Here is a 17,602-nt window from a genome sequence, read left to right as displayed (position 1 = left end):
GTATCTTCAACAAGAATGCAAGCTTTTTCTGCTGGTAGACTTCAGCTATTGCTTGCTCTTACCCTATCCAGCCTTCCACACCTGCTTACCCACGGACTTCACCTGTGACAACGGCCGCTGCGTCCCTCTCGCCTACACCTGTGACTACACAGACGACTGTGGGGACAACAGTGATGAGCGAGGCTGCCCCTTCCCCACATGTAACCCAGACACTGAGTTCACCTGCGCTAGCGGACGCTGCATCAGTGCAGCCTTCATCTGCGATGGGTTCAACGACTGCCGAGACAACACCACGTCTGATGAAATTAACTGCCGTGAGTGATGATAATCAAGTGTTTGATTCATTAACCGTTGGACTGATTATGACGGATAATGAGATATTTCCTGTGCTCATGTAGCAAGATTAGAAAGAAAGTTGAAAAGTTCTGACTTGAGGTCACTGTTTAAACTCTCCAGACTGGGCTTCCTCTGCATGAATAACCATTTTCAGCTGAAGCAAACATTTCTTAGTGGCCGATGATTGAATATTGTGGTTTTATTAGACACCTGAAGTGATTCTGTTTTGATAAATAATACACATACACTGTACATAGCATCAAAGGATCACCACTAACCTTGTGTGAACTCTCCTCAGCTGACCGCACATGTCCTGCTGGCCAGATGAAGTGTGACAACAACAACATCTGCATCTACCCTGACAGCCTGTGTGATGGCTACAACAACTGTGGGGACAACAGCGATGAAAATCCTCTCTTCTGCAGTAAGTTGAACACTAAGCGAAAGAATGTAAGAAAAAGAGAGACCCGCTTGCGCTTTGTAGAATTTTGGCCACCTGAAAAGTTTATGGTGGCACATTGGTATACTGTAGATCTAAATCTGTGCAATCGGCTTTGTGTGTTGCTGTACTGCAGGGAGTCGAACTTGCTCTCCGGATGAGTTCCTATGTGATACAGGAAAATGTATCCCACAGTCTTTTGTGTGTGACCACATCCAAGACTGCCGTGATGGGACAGATGAATCTTCCTCTTGTGGTGAGTTGACAGCTGACAGGTACAGCTCAAATTCAAAGCAAACTTCTTTGCCGATATAAGGACTATAAACAAGATAGCTACCAGCTTTTATTTTTAATCTGGTTTTTAGTTTATTGGTGACTCAAGTTATTGCATTTGGAAAGCTTGTAATTTAGGAAATGTGTGTTTTTTTCATTTTACTTATTACTCTTTCTTTGATCCTGAGCAGAAGATTTCATCCGAACATGCGGTCCAGACCAGTTCACTTGTACCAATGGGAACTGCATCCCTCAGTCAATGGTCTGTGATGGCAGCAGTGACTGCTGGGACGCCAGTGATGAAGCTCCAGAACTGCAGTGTGGTGAGACAGCAGTTAGACACTGAGTTACTGTGGGAGGGTTCAAGGCTCGAAAAATTTAATGCATTTAAGCTAATTAGATTTTTTCAGCTTTATCCCTTTTCTCATCCCATTTTTGCACCTGCATACGTTTTCATGATATTTGCTCTTGAGACTGATTCAAAAAATGTACACCTACCTGTGTTTACCATATCCAATCATTTTGACCCTTCTCACGGTTTCTCTGTCACCTGTAGGTCAACGTACCTGCAGTTCCGACCAATTCACCTGCCCAACCTGGCACCCCGGCCACCCACGCTGCGTGCCCTTACCCTTTGTGTGTGATGGCGAGAAAGACTGTGTCGATGCAGCTGATGAGCTCCAAAACTGTGCTAACCGAAGCTGCCACATGAATGAGTTTGCCTGCTCCAACGGGCTCTGCATCTTCCTCCCATTTCAGTAAGTATGAAATATATGCAGGAATAGAATTTGAGTTTACCAGTTGGGAAGCTCATTCTCATGCCTCTAAATAATACACTACTTCTCCTCTCCAGCTGCGACCGTGTGAATGACTGCGGAGACGGCAGTGATGAGTTGCACTGCACTTATGACACATGCAGCAGCACCCAGTTCACCTGCGGTAACGGTGCCTGCATCTCCGCCTTCTTCACCTGCGATGGGCAGAATGACTGCCTGGATGGTTCGGACGAGGCGGACAGCTTGTGCGTCACACCTCAGCCCACCTGTGCGCCAGGGCAGTACATGTGCACGTCCGGCCAGTGCATTGAAGACAACAAGGTGTGCAACGGAATGACGGACTGCCAGGACAACAGTGACGAAAAAGGCTGCGGTGAGCGACTCACAGACATGTGAAATGATGTTGATCTGATTTCTGATTTCTGAATAGTATCTCCCTATCGTAAACGATTTGACACTGTCTTCAAAAGCATTCACAAACATACAGTCTTGTCATTTTATTACACTGAAGACAGAGAAAAGGGGAGTCTTCTAGGCTCAAATTTTGTATCTAGGTGGTGAGATTTTGTGAACCAAAATATTAGAATCTGTCCTTAAATGTGTGTCTATCCACTCATTGCTTTGTGTTAATATTGCTAAAAGTATATAGACTCTTCAGATGTTAACACATGAGAGAATATATTACACACATTTCTGCTGCTGCTTAAAATTGTCACATTAAATCCTCTCTTGTTTCCACTACTCCCTCTTTTCTCATTGTGTTTAGGAATCAATGAGTGTCTCACCCCGTCAGTTCACCAATGTGCCCAAATCTGCACCGACACCCTCACCAGTTATTACTGCTCCTGCCACGAAGGCTACAAACTCATGCCAGATGGCAAAGCCTGCGAGGACCTCAACGAGTGCCTCAGCACACCCGCCATCTGCAGCCAGATCTGCGAGAACACCTTTGGTTCATATCACTGCAAATGTGCCCCAGGTTACCTCCGTGAACCAGACGGACGCACCTGTCGTCAGAACAGCGGCATCGCCCCGTACCTGTTGTACAGCAACCGTTACTACATCCGCAATTTGACCACCGATGGGTCACAGTTGAGCGTAGTCCTGCAGGGGCTGTCCAATGTGGTGGCGTTAGATTTCGATTACTTTGAGAAGAGGCTGTACTGGCTGGATGTAGGAGTGGGAAAGATTGAGAGGATGCGTTTCGATGGGACTGACAGGGAGACGTTGGTGGATGGAAACATAGGAGGAGCTGAAGGCCTGGCTGTGGACTGGGTGGGCAGGTGTGTGGAATAGGAGGAGCTGCATTACCAAAACTATATAATTCCTGATTTACTGTTATTTTGTTTATTAAACGATAAGCAGTGGAATTCACAGACAAATTATGATTCTAAATTTCCAGTAGAAGTTTACTACGTATTTTTTTTTCTGTTGTTTTGACTGAAATTGAAGATGTGTGAGAATTGTTTCTGTCTCTTGCAGGAAGGTGTACTGGGTGGATAGTTATTACAGCTCAGTTCATGTGATGGAGCTGGATGGACGCTATCAGAAGAAGCTGGTGTCAGGAACTATCACAAGTGGAAATGACACTTTTATTGTCAGCCGACCTCGTGCTGTGGCCGTCAACCCTAAATATGGGTATTCACATATGCACACACACACAAGCCCCTAAATCTACGGCTGACACCAAACCCAGATGTGTACAGTTGTTCCTCTCAGACTGTATAGTAGCTGTAGTTGTTTAGATACTCTATATGAGCCTGCGTTTCTTTATACTGATGTAGTTAGTGGAAGAAGAGGAAAGTTAATGAAATGCCTCCAGAAATACAATAATATTCATTACTAGCTGTTTGCTCTTTGTTGAAGGTTTATAATGAACTAATCCATTGTTTGTTTTCCTTGATCCCTCCTGTTTCTTACCTCCTGTTTCCTCTTTTTCCCAGATGGCTGTACTGGACCGACTGGGGTGACACAGCGTTTATCGGAAGAGCTGGCATGGATGGAAAAAACGTCACAGCTATTATCACCACCAAGCTGGAGTGGCCCAATGCTCTGACCATTGACTACACCACCAACAAGATCTTCTTCGCTGATGCCCATCTTAACTTTCTGGAGTGAGTTTATGGGCCTTGGACACAACACTCTGACCTTACTCTGAGTCCTCTATGTTACTTCACATGGCAGCTAAATACCTACATTAACTATTAACCTTCCTGAATATCTTAGCTTTGCAGACATGGATGGGCAGAACCGGCACCGGGCCATTGCTGGTACACTTCCCCATGTATTTGCTGTTACCCTGTTTGAAGACTGGGTCTACTGGACCGACTGGAACACACACACTGTGGAGAAAGCCCATAAGTACACTGGAGAGCAGCGAGCAGTCATGGGTAACAACACACATCGGCCCCATGACATTCACGTCTGCCACCCCTACCGGCAGCCTCGAAGTACGTAAATGACAGCTGTATGCATTTATATTCCTAATTCTCCATGGGCAGCAAAAAAATACATTATTCTTAACCAACTTCCTTCCCAGGTGAAAACCCGTGCTCGTCCCATGACCTGACCTGCAGTCATTTGTGTCTGATCGCACCTGGTGGCCAGAGAGCGACCTGCGAGTGTCCAGATGGCTTCATTGGACTGATTGTGGGCTTTAAGGTCCAGTGTGTCGCCGACTGCTCCAGCACTGAGTTCCGCTGCGGAGACAATGAGAAGTTAGTCTGACAGAAAATCATTTCCATTCCACAGTCTTCAGTATTCTCATCATCTGCTAATTGTTTATGACAGTACTGAATATTAACAGTGGGTTTACTGGAATTTCAGAAGCCTGTAAGAAAAAGGAAACTTGTGTTATTTAGAATTTTACTGCGTTTTCAGGTGTGTTTTTAAAGAAAAAATATATGCATGTATAGAAATTGCTATGATGTATTACAAACTGCTAACATATTTAGAAAAGTGCAGAGTATTACCCTTCATCAGGGTTAAAATTCCCAAAGCTTTATATTATTTACTTTTTTCGTCTTATTTCCTATCAGTTTCCCAATCCTGATGAAGACATAGAAAAATACTCTGTTTCAGTTACTTAATGTGCTGCAGTACATATAAACTAATATATAACAACGTTGAATTATATGTTAAAGCAGGCAAGTCAAAAGTGAAAGATGATTTTTGGGAAACAAATTTAAGATGCAAAGCTCATTTAGAAGAAGGTAAGTTATCTAAAAACATATTGCGGGTTAATTCTGCATTTATGCTGTGTACAGTATGCAATAAACAGTTTAATTTATATGCTGCCAAGTCCCAACATAGGCAAATAAAATAAAAAAATAATAAAAAAATAGGAAGATGAAGACCTGACAAAATTCATCCCCTCTTGAACTCTCACTTCAAAGTTATTTTCCACTTTCCCTTAAGGTACATATCGACTATCTGCCTCATGTCGGTATTTAGCCTTAGATGGAGTTAACCACCCGCTTAAGGCTGCATTCCCAAACAACCTGCCTCTGAGAATCATGTGTAATCCAACCTTCCTCCTTTCCTTAGGTGTGTTCCCATATGGTGGAAGTGCGATGGCCAGTCAGACTGCGGCGATGGCTCAGATGAACCTCAAACTTGCCCTCCTCGCCAGTGCCCCATTGGCCGATTCCAGTGCCAAGATGGCAACTGTACATTCCCCGGCTTCATCTGCGACGGCCACGCAGACTGTCCTGACAGCTCGGACGAGGACGCTGCTCTCTGCAGTACGACAACAAACATAGTTACTGTAATAGAACGCTGCAGTGTGGAAAACCTGATAGAAGGCCAAATCTGAATAACTCATTAAAACCTCAAAATGTATTAAAAAACTAAAGAATAGGTTGTTCTACAATTGTTATGTTAAACTGGTTTCTTTTTGCTCAATGTTTTCTTATTAAAAAAATCAGGAATTCAGGTAATGTGAATGTGTGTTCTGTTATCGCAGGTGATCACCGATGCCAGGATAACCAGTTCCAGTGTAAAAACAAGATGTGCATCTCTGTGTCCTTGCACTGCGACGGAGTACAAGACTGCTCAGACGGCAGCGACGAGGATGAGGAGACTTGCTCCCAGAAGACCTGCCCTCCAGGACAGTTCCAGTGCGCTAACGGCCGCTGTCTGCCATCTAGCTATGTGTGTGACGCCCAGGACGACTGTGGAGACGGATCTGATGAGCCGTATGAAACCTGCAGTAAGTGGAACATTAGGAAAAGGCAGTTTAACAGGAATGAATCCGGAAAGAAACAAGAACATTGAGCAGTATATGACTTTAAGGCAGACTTTGAGGCAGGAATCACACATGTGACTCCCCTGATTTCCCTTTAAGGCACTGCTGTAATTGATGGTAGCGGCGCACTGTGGCAGAACAACCTGACAGTTTAATCAAGCATAGATTTATCTGTTTTTCAGTGATGTTCAATCAATATAGACTCAGCCACATCCCAGGGGTAATCTGAGTAAATCGATGATGTTATATTGCCTGTTTTGTGGATTTTTTAAAAATTTAAGTGACACAGATCGTTTGTCCTTTTTTTCTCTCATCCTCCTTCGTCTGCTTCTAATCATTGTGCGTCTCATTTGTCATCTATTATGCAAAATTTTGTGTTTCTGTCCAACCGTCATTCTCACTTCCTTCCTCGCATTTCATGTGTAAAGTCTCTCTTTCTCTCTCTCTCTCTGTTTCTCTCTCCAGTGGGTCCAGAGTACAGGTGTGATGAGGACACCGAGTTCTCCTGCAAGACAAACTACCGCTGTATTCCTCAGTGGGCCCGCTGTGACGGCACTAATGACTGCATCGACAACAGCGACGAGCAAGGCTGTGGTCAGTGCTTATGTGTCAGCAGATGTGCTGTTCTGTAAAGGCAGGGCTGTGATAAAAACCTGCACTAGTCGAGTCCATGTCAAATTTAGTCCAGGTTGTGTAAAGTTCAAGAAAAATCCGTAAAATACAATATTATGGAAAAATAAAATGTCTTTAAAGATCCTTAGTTTCTCAATGAAAGTCACATTTTCTGTGATATCCTAACTACAACTCTATACGGTACTGAACAGTTAAAAAGATTAAACTATAATCTGGAAATCTTCTTTAACTGTAGTGAGTTATACACTACTTACACAGCCTAGTAATCACATGGATTATTGATTTGTTTTGGTCAACAGCTGAGTTTTAACAATTTGTTTTCAGCTTTTCCCTAAACTGCCATGTCAAAATGCCTATCTCAAGAATAAAGTTATACTGTCCTAGCATCACACAGGAGACACAAATGTATTGCATCGTGAAGAAAATAAGAGCAACCACAGCCTTTTCACTTTCACTTCAGATTTTATTCATAAGAATAAATGAGACTGGATGTCTTTGATAAGAGTTTGAGACTTTAAAAAGCTGATGAAGTAAATCTATAATTCAGGAGACTGTTCGGTTTCAGTGTGTTTTACAACTTAAATAGCAAAATATAGTCACCCTACATTGGTTTTTCACCCTCTCCCTGCTGCTTTTTTTGACTTTATCTTTCCAACAGAGGAGCTGACATGTGATCCTCTGGGAGATTTCCGCTGTGACAACCACCGCTGCGTCCCGATCCGCTGGCAGTGCGATGGCGCCGACGACTGTGGCGACGGCTCAGATGAGAGGAACTGCCGTAAGTGTCGCACTCTGTAGCTTAACTTTATTCATTTAAAAAGCTATTAGAAACCATTATACGTGATACTGTAGAGGGCCGCGGAGGGCTGGAGCCTATTTCAGCTGACGTTGGTCATTATTTGAAACCACTCAGCTGACGTTGGTCATTATTTGAAACCACTCAGCTGACGTTGGTCATTATTTGAAACCACTACACATTAAATTGAGTCTTGCATGTCCACCAAAGTTACATAATGCGTGTTCAAGTTTGTCTTTTCATTTGGATTAAGAATCGTGGGAGTGCAAAAATGTACATCTTGTTTCTTCATGCCAACCTAGCCTAAATCTTTGTGCACTTCTAGTCTCATACTACAGGTGTAAGTGATCTTAAATCACTGCTGATTTGTATAAATTGATGCTGTGTAGTTTGCATAAACAGTCACATCATTTGGCTCTAATGCTGAAGATATGTGTATCCCACTCTCTAGAGCCAAGGCCTTGTTCTGAAAGTGAATTCCGATGTGACAACGCGCAGTGCATCCCTGGAAACTGGGTGTGTGACCATGAAAACGACTGCGGGGACAACTCAGATGAGCGAGACTGTGGTGAGCTGCACACAAACTCACCTCCTCAGAAAACACCCTCAGTCGTAAACAACACACACACACAACCATGTTAACATCTTGGCTCTCCTCCAGAGTTGCAGACATGTCGTCCAGGTTTTTTCCAGTGCGACTCGGGTCACTGTATCCCCGCTGCTCTGCAGTGTGACGGCCAGCCTGATTGTCAGGACGTGTCAGATGAGACCAGCTGTCGTAAGTAAACAACACTAAAACTAATGGCAAACTGCCTGGCTCCTGCAGTCTGTTAGTGCACTTGTATTTTGTGTGTGCACAAGGTGATTATTCAGATTTAAAGCCTTCAAAAGGATGTAAATGTGCTCTAGTTGTGCAAACAGCAGAGCAGTTAGAAACACAGATGGGATTTAAAAAGTTTTAGCTGAAACCACTTATTTAGAGATTAAATTAAAGGTGAAAATGTTCATGAAAATGTCTGTCAAACATACACACCAGCAGTTTACTGCAGTGATTAAATGACAGAGTAGCTACACAGGATCAGTTGACTGTGTGGACATTTGAAATAGGCAGTTTAGAGGAAAATCTTTATCATAGCCGTTTCTTTTACATCCAAACATGTTGAGGTATTGCAAAACTTTGGAGGCCTTGTTGGGTTCGACGTTAAGAGGCTGTGACCATAAACTGCAGCTTCTTGGTTCAAAGGACTTTGTCGCAGATTATTCTGTCATTTTTTTACTGAGCATCATCTTACCAAAGCATGAAATGTCACACCAAGGAATGTGTAGTTTTATCTGAATCTTGAGAATAAAATATTTCCTCTTTTAAGAGGAATGGTCACCAAAACTGCCCAAATAAGACAAAAACAGTCTTATAAGAACCTCATTGGAGCTTAGGAATGTGGCTGAGTAAACAGTTAATGGGCTTCTTCTATGTGTGATTGTTTTGAAGCAAAACAGTGGACAAATCAAAGAGAGGTATGAGAAATAATCAGGAGATCTACTGAAAGTCATAACGTAATTCTCCCAACCTTTCCAGCCACTCGTTTCCCAGGAGGCCGCTGGTGTCCTGACAGTCAGTTCCAGTGTACGAACCATCTGTGCGTGATGCAGAGCTGGGTGTGTGACGGCATCAACGACTGCGGGGACAACTCTGACGAACAGCTCAACTTGTGCTGTGAGAAAACATGTTTATCATATCTTAAAAGTTTGTGTACTGTCTGCGTTCCTCACTGTGAGATTAGAATAGTCATTAACATCTTGAACTGCATTATAATCACTGTCCCCAGCCTTCATCTGGCTAAAGATTGAGATAATATTTAGAGGATTTTCATGTTGGTAATTTGTGTCATACTTAGATTGGTAAGTACTGACTTTTATCCTCATTAAATGCCGTAAAGTGACGAAGAACACTGATGAAATGAAGTTCTGCAACTGCTTTCCTCATTAATCCCCTCAATAGTAAAGTAATCCAAGATGTAGAAGAAAAGATGGTTGAAGACTTGATAAACTAAGACAGCTAGTAGGAGGGAATAAACAGTAGCAGTGTGTTTTAACAATACTGTACACAGGTTGGCCTCAGCTCACATTTGTGTGTGTGTTTGTATAGGGAACATCACCTGTGAGATGCCGTCCAAGTTCCGCTGTGCCAACGGCTACTGTATCTACGCCGGCCTGCTGTGCAACGAGAATGATGACTGTGGAGATGGCACCGATGAGAAGGAGGACCTCTGTATGGCTCACACATACTAATGCACCAATCTGATCAAACAAAAAGTCTAAACAGTCAAGGAGAGAGAAGTTAGAGCGAGGCATAGATCTACAAACACAAGCAGAAATAAAAACATGTAGATATGAACATAGATCATGTATGTCCTGTAAATGCACTGAGCTTCAACTGTCCAATGCTGTTTATTTAGATAAAGATGCTGCCTTTTTTTTTCTTTTTATCTATGGCCAGATTTGTAGTAAGGTTCGACAAATGCACCGTTTATCTTCAGTTTCTGGGATCGTTGAGCATTAGTCCAAACAACGCTAATGCTCCTGAACCCCTCTTCTCTGAGGCCAGTGAAATGGGAAATCCCGTAATGACATCAGTGTCTGCTCAGGACAAAGCCTGAAACATACAAGAGATAAGAAAATAGTCTGTTTTATGGAAATGTTACACAATCGGCTTAAACGTCAATCAGAGCAAATTATTTTGAGAGGGGATTAAACAGTTAGGCCCGCAGTGGAGGCGGACATTGGCTAGCTCATGAAAATCCATTGGTTTTCAGGCAGTGGACGGTAAAGACAGAAACAATAATGTCAATTTATGATGATTGTAAGAGAACTTTGCCAATCTAAATATACGTGCTTCTCTGTTCATGCTTGTGGGTGGATGGTTCACTCGCTGTCTTTTTTTTCTTGTTGAAGAGCGACACAGTAGAGAAAGCTCTGAATTCACTCCCAGACTAGTGAGAGTGGTGTTTCTGCCACATACCCACTCAACCTTCTCTGCATACTCATGCTGATGATTCACTCTGTGTCCTTCACAGGCCGCGAGCCCACCCTGGCCCCCTGCACGCTGGACGAGTTTAAATGCACTAACGGGCACTGTGTGGCCCTGCCGTATGTGTGCGACCACAATGACAACTGTGGGGACCGCACTGATGAAATGGGCTGCAGTGAGTACCAAAGCAAAACACTCAATCAGCTAACTGGCAGCATCCTCTTTTAATCTGAATGTAATGCCTGTTATTAAATCTACCTGGAAAGCAGAAATGTCCTGTTGGCTGATGTATTTATGGTCACACAAAGTTCAACGCAGTGAATCATTGTGACCAGATAACTGGATTATGATCAACATCTAACTCAATCTGCCCGCGAACAAAAAAACACTTATTTTGGCAGAAATGGTTTAAATGTGTCAGTGAACATCCTCTGTGTTGTCTCCTGCATTTAGATTTCGGCCTTGATCGCAACTGTGAGGAGAAGCTGTGCCAGCATGAGTGCACCAACCTGAACGGCACCGGCTTCATCTGTTCCTGCAGGCCTGGATACACAGTGGACCCAGACAGCACCTACACCTGCCTGGGTACTCACACACTCATAGAAGAACACGTTAATTAAACGTCTGGTTAAATCTTTAGTGGGACAAACCACATCACCCATCAGATCTACGGAGAAGCACAAACATGACCAGAAATGTACTGCTGCACTGATTTGAATATTATTTCTTGTCTCTCCTGACTCTTTCAGACATCAACGAGTGTGAGGTGTACGGTACCTGTCCACAGTTCTGTAAGAACACAAAAGGAGGCTACGACTGTGAGTGCGCCCCTGGATACAGGAAAGTGGGCGACGGCAACATGTGTGAGGCTGAGGGTAAGAATAGCCTTTTTATAAGTAGCAACATGCAAACAGTGTGACTGAAATTGCAGCTTACATTGAATTAATGGCTTATTGAAGTAGATTTTGGATTAGATGCAATAAAGAGAAACAAGATGAAGCAAATGCCACCTCATTAATGATCTGATGGTAAACCTTGTTAATAATAGTAGTGCCTTTTGGTCTCCTCATGCAGATTCGAACAAGTATGAATGCCTTTTAATGACGAATAATTCTTGTTTCTACTGATGTTAAAAATACTTAAAGTCATCACTATATTGCAGGTCTTATGTTAACTGTTCATTAACTTTCCAATATACAGCTATAATATCAAATATATAGCTGTGTCTTTAATTAAAAGACAGGTAACAAGATGCAGGTCACTATGGTGATCTTATTGGTAGAGAAAGTACAATTCCTCCTTATGAGATCTCACAGAAGAGCCTGAGTCCATCATTGTTATGTCTGAGTCTTCATATTTGCCCTGTTAAATTACAGAAACAAGTAAGATGTAAATGCCTGCTTCTCCCACAGGAGCGACTCCACTCCTACTTCTACCAGAGAACATTCGTATCCGGAGGTTCAACCTGCAGACAGAGGGCTACCATGACTTCATCCAAGAAGAGGAGCACATCATGGCTCTGGACTACGACTGGGACCACAACAACACCGGATACAGTAAGACACTCACGTTAGCAACAGACAGTACAAAAAAGATGAAAGACAACTGGGTCCACACAAGATACAGTAATAACAAACCTTAAATCTGGTTTGACCACATCCTTGTGCATTGTCAGGCATGGTGTACTTCACTGTTGCTGGTAAAGACTCGACAGCCGGTGCCATTAAGAGAGCGTACATACCTTCAGTGGATGATGGCAGCAATAACATTGGTGCTGCTGTTGACCTCGGCATCAAATACATCACCACACCAGATGGCATCGCTGTGGACTGGGTTGGCAGGTCAGTTCGCACTCACATTTCTCAACTCATCCAATTGCATTCCCTCAGTAGTCTCATACCTCGAGCTTAATCATAGTTTATCATTTTAAAGTATTTTAGTCACTTACATGAATGTGATTAAAGCCTTGAAATTAGTTCATAAATGAGCTTCTTTGTCAGTAAAGGGGTCGACCTTAAATCACTCAACTCTTTTAGATACATCGCTTCTTTAGAGAGAGTCTCCGTGTGTCAAAGCATATTTTGTCAATAGTTGTGTATTTTACCTTGTTTTAGAAACCTGTACTGGGCAGACTCCAGACTGAAGAGGTTGGAGGTGGCCATGTTGGATGGACGCTACAGGAAGCATCTAGTCAAGACAGAGCTGGGTTACCCATCTGCTGTAGCCGTCAACCCACGACTGGGGTAAGATTAGTCTGACCCACTGGACATAGACTATGGGTATAAGCCTGTTGTTGGCCACATATTTCATGCAGCATTCTCCTACTGTAAAAAATCCCCTTTACTCTGGGAAATAACAACAAAAAGCAGCAGCCTGTTGGCTATTTTGATCATTAAAAGCACTCACATAGTCAACATACGTCTTTAACTGTTGATCATTTTAGTGACAGTTCTCATATTCCCACATGCAAATGTTCCACCCAGACAAAGTCCCTTCAACACTTTATTGAAGGGGCACCAACACTACATCCTGGGCTTAGCGTTTTCCCATGCACTAACTGCAGATATTTCTGACTATGTGAGACGATAGATAATACAGGGACAGAGCTGTGTGAATTTCCTCAAGAGGATGAATAATCTATCTATCTATCTATCTATCTATCTATCTATCTATCTATCTATCTATCTATCTATCTATCTATCTATCTATCTATCTATCTATCTATNTCTATCTATCTATCTATCTATCTATCTATCTATCTATCTATCTATCTATCTATCTATCTATCTATCTATCTATCTATCTATCTATCTATCTATCTATTGCAGTGATCTAGAGATTTTATTTGCCTTCAATCATTTTTTTTTGTGTCTTTGTTTAGCTCAGTTTTTGCATTTAGATTTTTTGGAAAGCATCTGATTGTAAGATTGTGTTTCCATTGAAACATTTGTGGATGTCTGTCTAACTCTTAAACTCTTTGTTTTATCCTCTCAAGTAAAATGTCTGTTGGAGAGAAGCACAGTCAAAACTATTGCATCTGCCTGCTGTGTGGTTGTATTTATCTGCCATGGAACACAGCGGAAGGCATTTTAACTCACCGTTTCAGCGACCAGTGCTTTAATATGTGCTGTTTTTTTGTAGGATGCTGTACTGGGCAGACCGTGGGGACACAGCTAAGATCGAATGTTCTTGGCTGGATGGTCAGAATAGAAAAGTTCTAGTGGCAGATGGCCTGGGTTGGCCCACTGGACTGTCCATCGACTTCACCAACGATGACAGAATCTACTGGTCGGACTCTAAGGAAAGCCGCATCGAGTCTGTTCTGCCATCTGGGGAGCAACGGAAAACTGCCGTCTACATAGGTGAGGTTTAGAAAGGAGACCCAAGATGAGACGATAAATGTGAGACTAATTTTATCTAAAGGAAAGTATGTCCAAATGTGATCATACTTTCAGATTATTCAGTGATCCCTCATATGTCATACATTCAACACCTAATTCCATTACTGGGGCTGAGTTGAATTGCTCACATATTGTTATACCCTGTCTAGATGTGAGAAACCCCTTCGGCGTGAGCGTATTCGAGGACCATGTTTACTGGAGCACTCAGGAGAAAGGCGAAGTGTTTCGACAGGACAAGTTTGGCCGCGGAGACAAGGTCAAGCTGCTGACTGCTGGCCCCTGGCTGACCCAGGTCTCTGTGTACCAGCAGCAGAGATACAACTCCATAGCTAGTAAGCTCACCCACATAATCAAATACATTACCACATGCTGTCCTGGGTTTCAGTTTTGTTGGGTTTTAGCACATAGCATAGTATGTGTATGTGGGGGAGGGTTTGTTGTTTGCAGATTACATCACCCTAATAGCATGTTTGTCTGTTTTTTGTTTGTGAATAAATAAGTGTATGTTTTATAATTGTGTGACATTATACCAGCATTCAATTCAACATTATAAATATCCAGTGCACAAAAAGTATATGCTTTTTATGTTTCTGGCATTTCTTGTGCAGAAAAAAACAACAACATGTAAGTGCAGGAAGTCAGCAGATAAAGAAAGAGTGAACAAGAAAGGAAATTACCTGAAAGTTTTGTTCACAGCAATGATGCCAAACTCAAAAAACTAAGTCACAGACTTCAACTTGCTGAAATCAAAGAAATCGAAACACTTTCCTTTGATCGTGCAGTGAAGAATCCATGCAAGGGAACCTGCAGCCACCTGTGTTTGCTCCGACCGGGAGGATACAGCTGCGCCTGCCCCGAAGGCACCAGCTTCGTCTCCAACAGTAACACGGAATGTGATGCAGGTAAGAAAATTAGTTATTCAGTTTTCCTGAGTATCATAGAAACAGAGGGTGTCACGTATCAAAGTCTCATTAATTAATCTGTGAGCTTTACTGCAGCAACAGTGACACAACTTGACATCATTTTCTCCTTGCCTTGTCTTTGTCTGCAGTATAATAATAAATTCACACAAACGTTAGAAATGCTGTTGAGGGATTTAATAGAATCAACAGTATTGATGCCCAAATAAAGATCAGGTTTCTGCCACAGTGCAGTAAAACTTACTGCTCTCATTGATATGAATGTTCAGGTTTTGATCCACCACCCACCATGCCGCCGCCATGCCAGTGCCAACATGGAGGCACCTGCTATTTTGATGACAACAAGGCTCTCTGCAAGTAAGACATTTGTTTCAGTCTTTTTTACCCGGCTGTCAGACTGAAACAGCACATATGTGGTTCTGTAAATAAACTGTGGTATTAACGCTGTGTCTTACAAGAGGGATCTTGAACTGCAACGTTTGCTTTTTGCTCCACAGATGTCCTCCAAACTGGGAGGGAGAATTCTGCCAGACTAACTCATACAACGTGGTCGCATCTTCAAGTATATTTGATTTAATTTTTAGAAAAACAGCACAGTTACAAAATTAAACGTTGTGTTTCTTATTATTAATGGGTCTCCTTGTGCATCTGCTCTCTCCTGCTTTCGTCCTTCCCTCCACGGCAGTTGGAATAGCCATCGGGGTGACGATATTGATCGTGTCTCTGCTGCTTGTTGTGGTCTACATTGCCAAGAAGAAACCTAACGTGGTGGGAAGGCTGCGGAACTTGCCCAAAATGCCCAGTATGCCATCTATGCCATCTATGCCATCTATGCCATCTATGCCCAATATTCCAAGCTTCAGGTGAGATTGAGCCAGAAGAGAAAAGACTCAATACATGATTATTGTTGTAACATATCCAATATCTCTGTCCACAGCTTCTGTTTTAAACAAAATAAATAAATCAAGGTTAAAAGCAGATTTATTGCACCTTGACGGATGGATGCTGACACTGAGATTAATTGTATGCTTTCAATTTACATATGAGTATTATATGTCAGCAGATGACTTACAGCAGAATGACATTCTCTTATTGTGTTGCCTGTTTTCAGGAATGGCGTGACCCAAAATGGACTGAAAACAGAAGGCAATGAAACAAGGCCGGACGCAGAACCGGTCAGTAGCGAAGCAAAACAACCATTCATGGAAAAAAAAAAAAAAAGCAACATCATCAACTGCCTAAAAAAAATGGCATTTACACATATTATATGTCTGTTTTTCTCGTCCTGATTAGATAAACAGTGAATAATTTACTGTCTTTTGTCTAACACGCTGCCTCTTGTCAGGTTCCCTGTACGTCTGTATCCATGGTGGACACAGCGGGGAAGAATTTTGAGAACCCAGCGTATGAAGCTGAAGAACAGCTTGAATCCAACAGCTTGCCGACAGCCACCTCTGCTCCTGCTGGAACAAACAAGGTCAATAAACAAAAATCGCTGCTCGCCTGCAGACTGCATTGATTCTGCTTTACACCTCCTTTTCCTTGGTGGCTGCATGTGACATGCTACATTTCCTTTACTGATTTTTTCCTGCTGCAATGTACAAGTTAATTCTGATATTTCTGATATAAAATTAGTGTAATTTGTGTACATGCTTTTTTTTACATAACTCATCCCTACACAAGAAACACCTTTGCTCATCACTACATTCAGATATTTTCTGTGCAGAAAGTGTAAAAACGTGCAAATCATGACGTTAACATATTCTCATCGGCTCTGTTTTATGACCGTATTTTTGCTTCCTCAGGAGAACATTAATAATCCTCTGTACGTGGAGGAGGGTGGAGCTCCAGAAAAGCCAGCAAGAAGAGCACCCAAGCCTGACATCTCCGACAAGGTTGGTTTGTGACTCAAGTCATAGCACACTGAAGGAAGTTTTCTAAAAAAAAAAAACAACAGATGTCAAATGCAACTTTATTGACCAGGCCCTCATTTGTCTTATTATGTGATGATCCTCAACTAGTTAAATTTACACTGCTGTGAATGTCCCTGCTTTATGCCTGCTCACAGACTTTTGAGAACCCATCGTACGGCTCAGAAGACGTCACTCCTGCACCACCAGCTGCTTCGAGCACACAGGTAGCCATGGCGACACATGTCAAAGTGTTACACAAGGGTTACTGCTCAGAAGCTGAAAACGTACATACATACATGCTCTGAGTGTAGAAAATCTTTTGCAAGTAACAAAAACAAGATGTTAAAGTGGATTGTTTTGAGGGCAGTCAAATGTTTGCAGATTTTTTAAGCGTTTGATTTCTTCCTTTTTTTCCCAGCTGTTTGAGCCCACTGGAGAGGATGATTTTATGTCGGTAGAAAACTCCACGTACACGGTGAGTCCAGAATGACAAAGCAAAGAGAGAGATGAAACCAGATGAACTGACTGCTGTGCAGATCTCATTTTGACATGCAGAGCTGTGAAAGTTCTGCACATGATGTCCACGAAGTCTTGAAATTTGTGTATATTTTTACTTTGATTTTAAAAACCTGAGTGGCAGGCTATGTTTTTTTAATTTATTATTATTTCATTTAACGTTGTGTATGACGTTTTGATAAACCAGCTGCATTTTTTATGAATCACTGTGATTTTACACTAGGAACCCCAACATGCACCTCCAGATTCCAACATTTGACATGACTGCTGCATCAGGAATTAGACTGGACCACGTTTCAGGAATGAAACGTCATTATTTCTCATT

The 17,602-nt window shown here is 42.3% G+C and overlaps 1 protein-coding gene across 1 annotated transcript in view; it reads left to right on the top strand.

The window, feature by feature from the left end:
• lrp2b (low density lipoprotein receptor-related protein 2b) overlaps positions 1-17,251 on the top strand; it is a 41,105-nt gene extending 23,854 nt beyond the window's left edge. Inside the window, 34 exon segments of the mRNA XM_008304189.1 lie at positions 72-314; positions 635-764; positions 916-1,031; positions 1,240-1,371; positions 1,605-1,806; positions 1,902-2,197; positions 2,591-3,107; positions 3,307-3,462; positions 3,768-3,938; positions 4,051-4,274; positions 4,364-4,541; positions 5,371-5,567; positions 5,789-6,034; positions 6,536-6,664; positions 7,362-7,481; positions 7,951-8,067; positions 8,161-8,277; positions 9,076-9,213; positions 9,646-9,768; positions 10,574-10,702; positions 10,981-11,112; positions 11,277-11,402; positions 11,940-12,083; positions 12,203-12,368; positions 12,642-12,770; positions 13,669-13,889; positions 14,078-14,260; positions 14,711-14,830; positions 15,534-15,711; positions 15,960-16,023; positions 16,194-16,325; positions 16,654-16,743; positions 16,917-17,045; positions 17,180-17,251. Of these exon segments, the coding sequence (XP_008302411.1) occupies positions 72-314; positions 635-764; positions 916-1,031; positions 1,240-1,371; positions 1,605-1,806; positions 1,902-2,197; positions 2,591-3,107; positions 3,307-3,462; positions 3,768-3,938; positions 4,051-4,274; positions 4,364-4,541; positions 5,371-5,567; positions 5,789-6,034; positions 6,536-6,664; positions 7,362-7,481; positions 7,951-8,067; positions 8,161-8,277; positions 9,076-9,213; positions 9,646-9,768; positions 10,574-10,702; positions 10,981-11,112; positions 11,277-11,402; positions 11,940-12,083; positions 12,203-12,368; positions 12,642-12,770; positions 13,669-13,889; positions 14,078-14,260; positions 14,711-14,830; positions 15,534-15,711; positions 15,960-16,023; positions 16,194-16,325; positions 16,654-16,743; positions 16,917-17,045; positions 17,180-17,251 (5,567 nt within the window).
• The last annotated feature ends 351 nt before the right edge of the window (positions 17,252-17,602 follow it).

Source organism: Stegastes partitus, unplaced genomic scaffold (genome assembly GCF_000690725.1).
Source record: "Stegastes partitus isolate 25-593 unplaced genomic scaffold, Stegastes_partitus-1.0.2 Scaffold2157, whole genome shotgun sequence".
Taxonomy (NCBI): Eukaryota; Metazoa; Chordata; class Actinopteri; family Pomacentridae; genus Stegastes; species Stegastes partitus.
The sequence above is the reverse complement of the archived record's forward strand: the minus strand, read 5'-3'. Positions and strand labels throughout refer to the sequence as shown.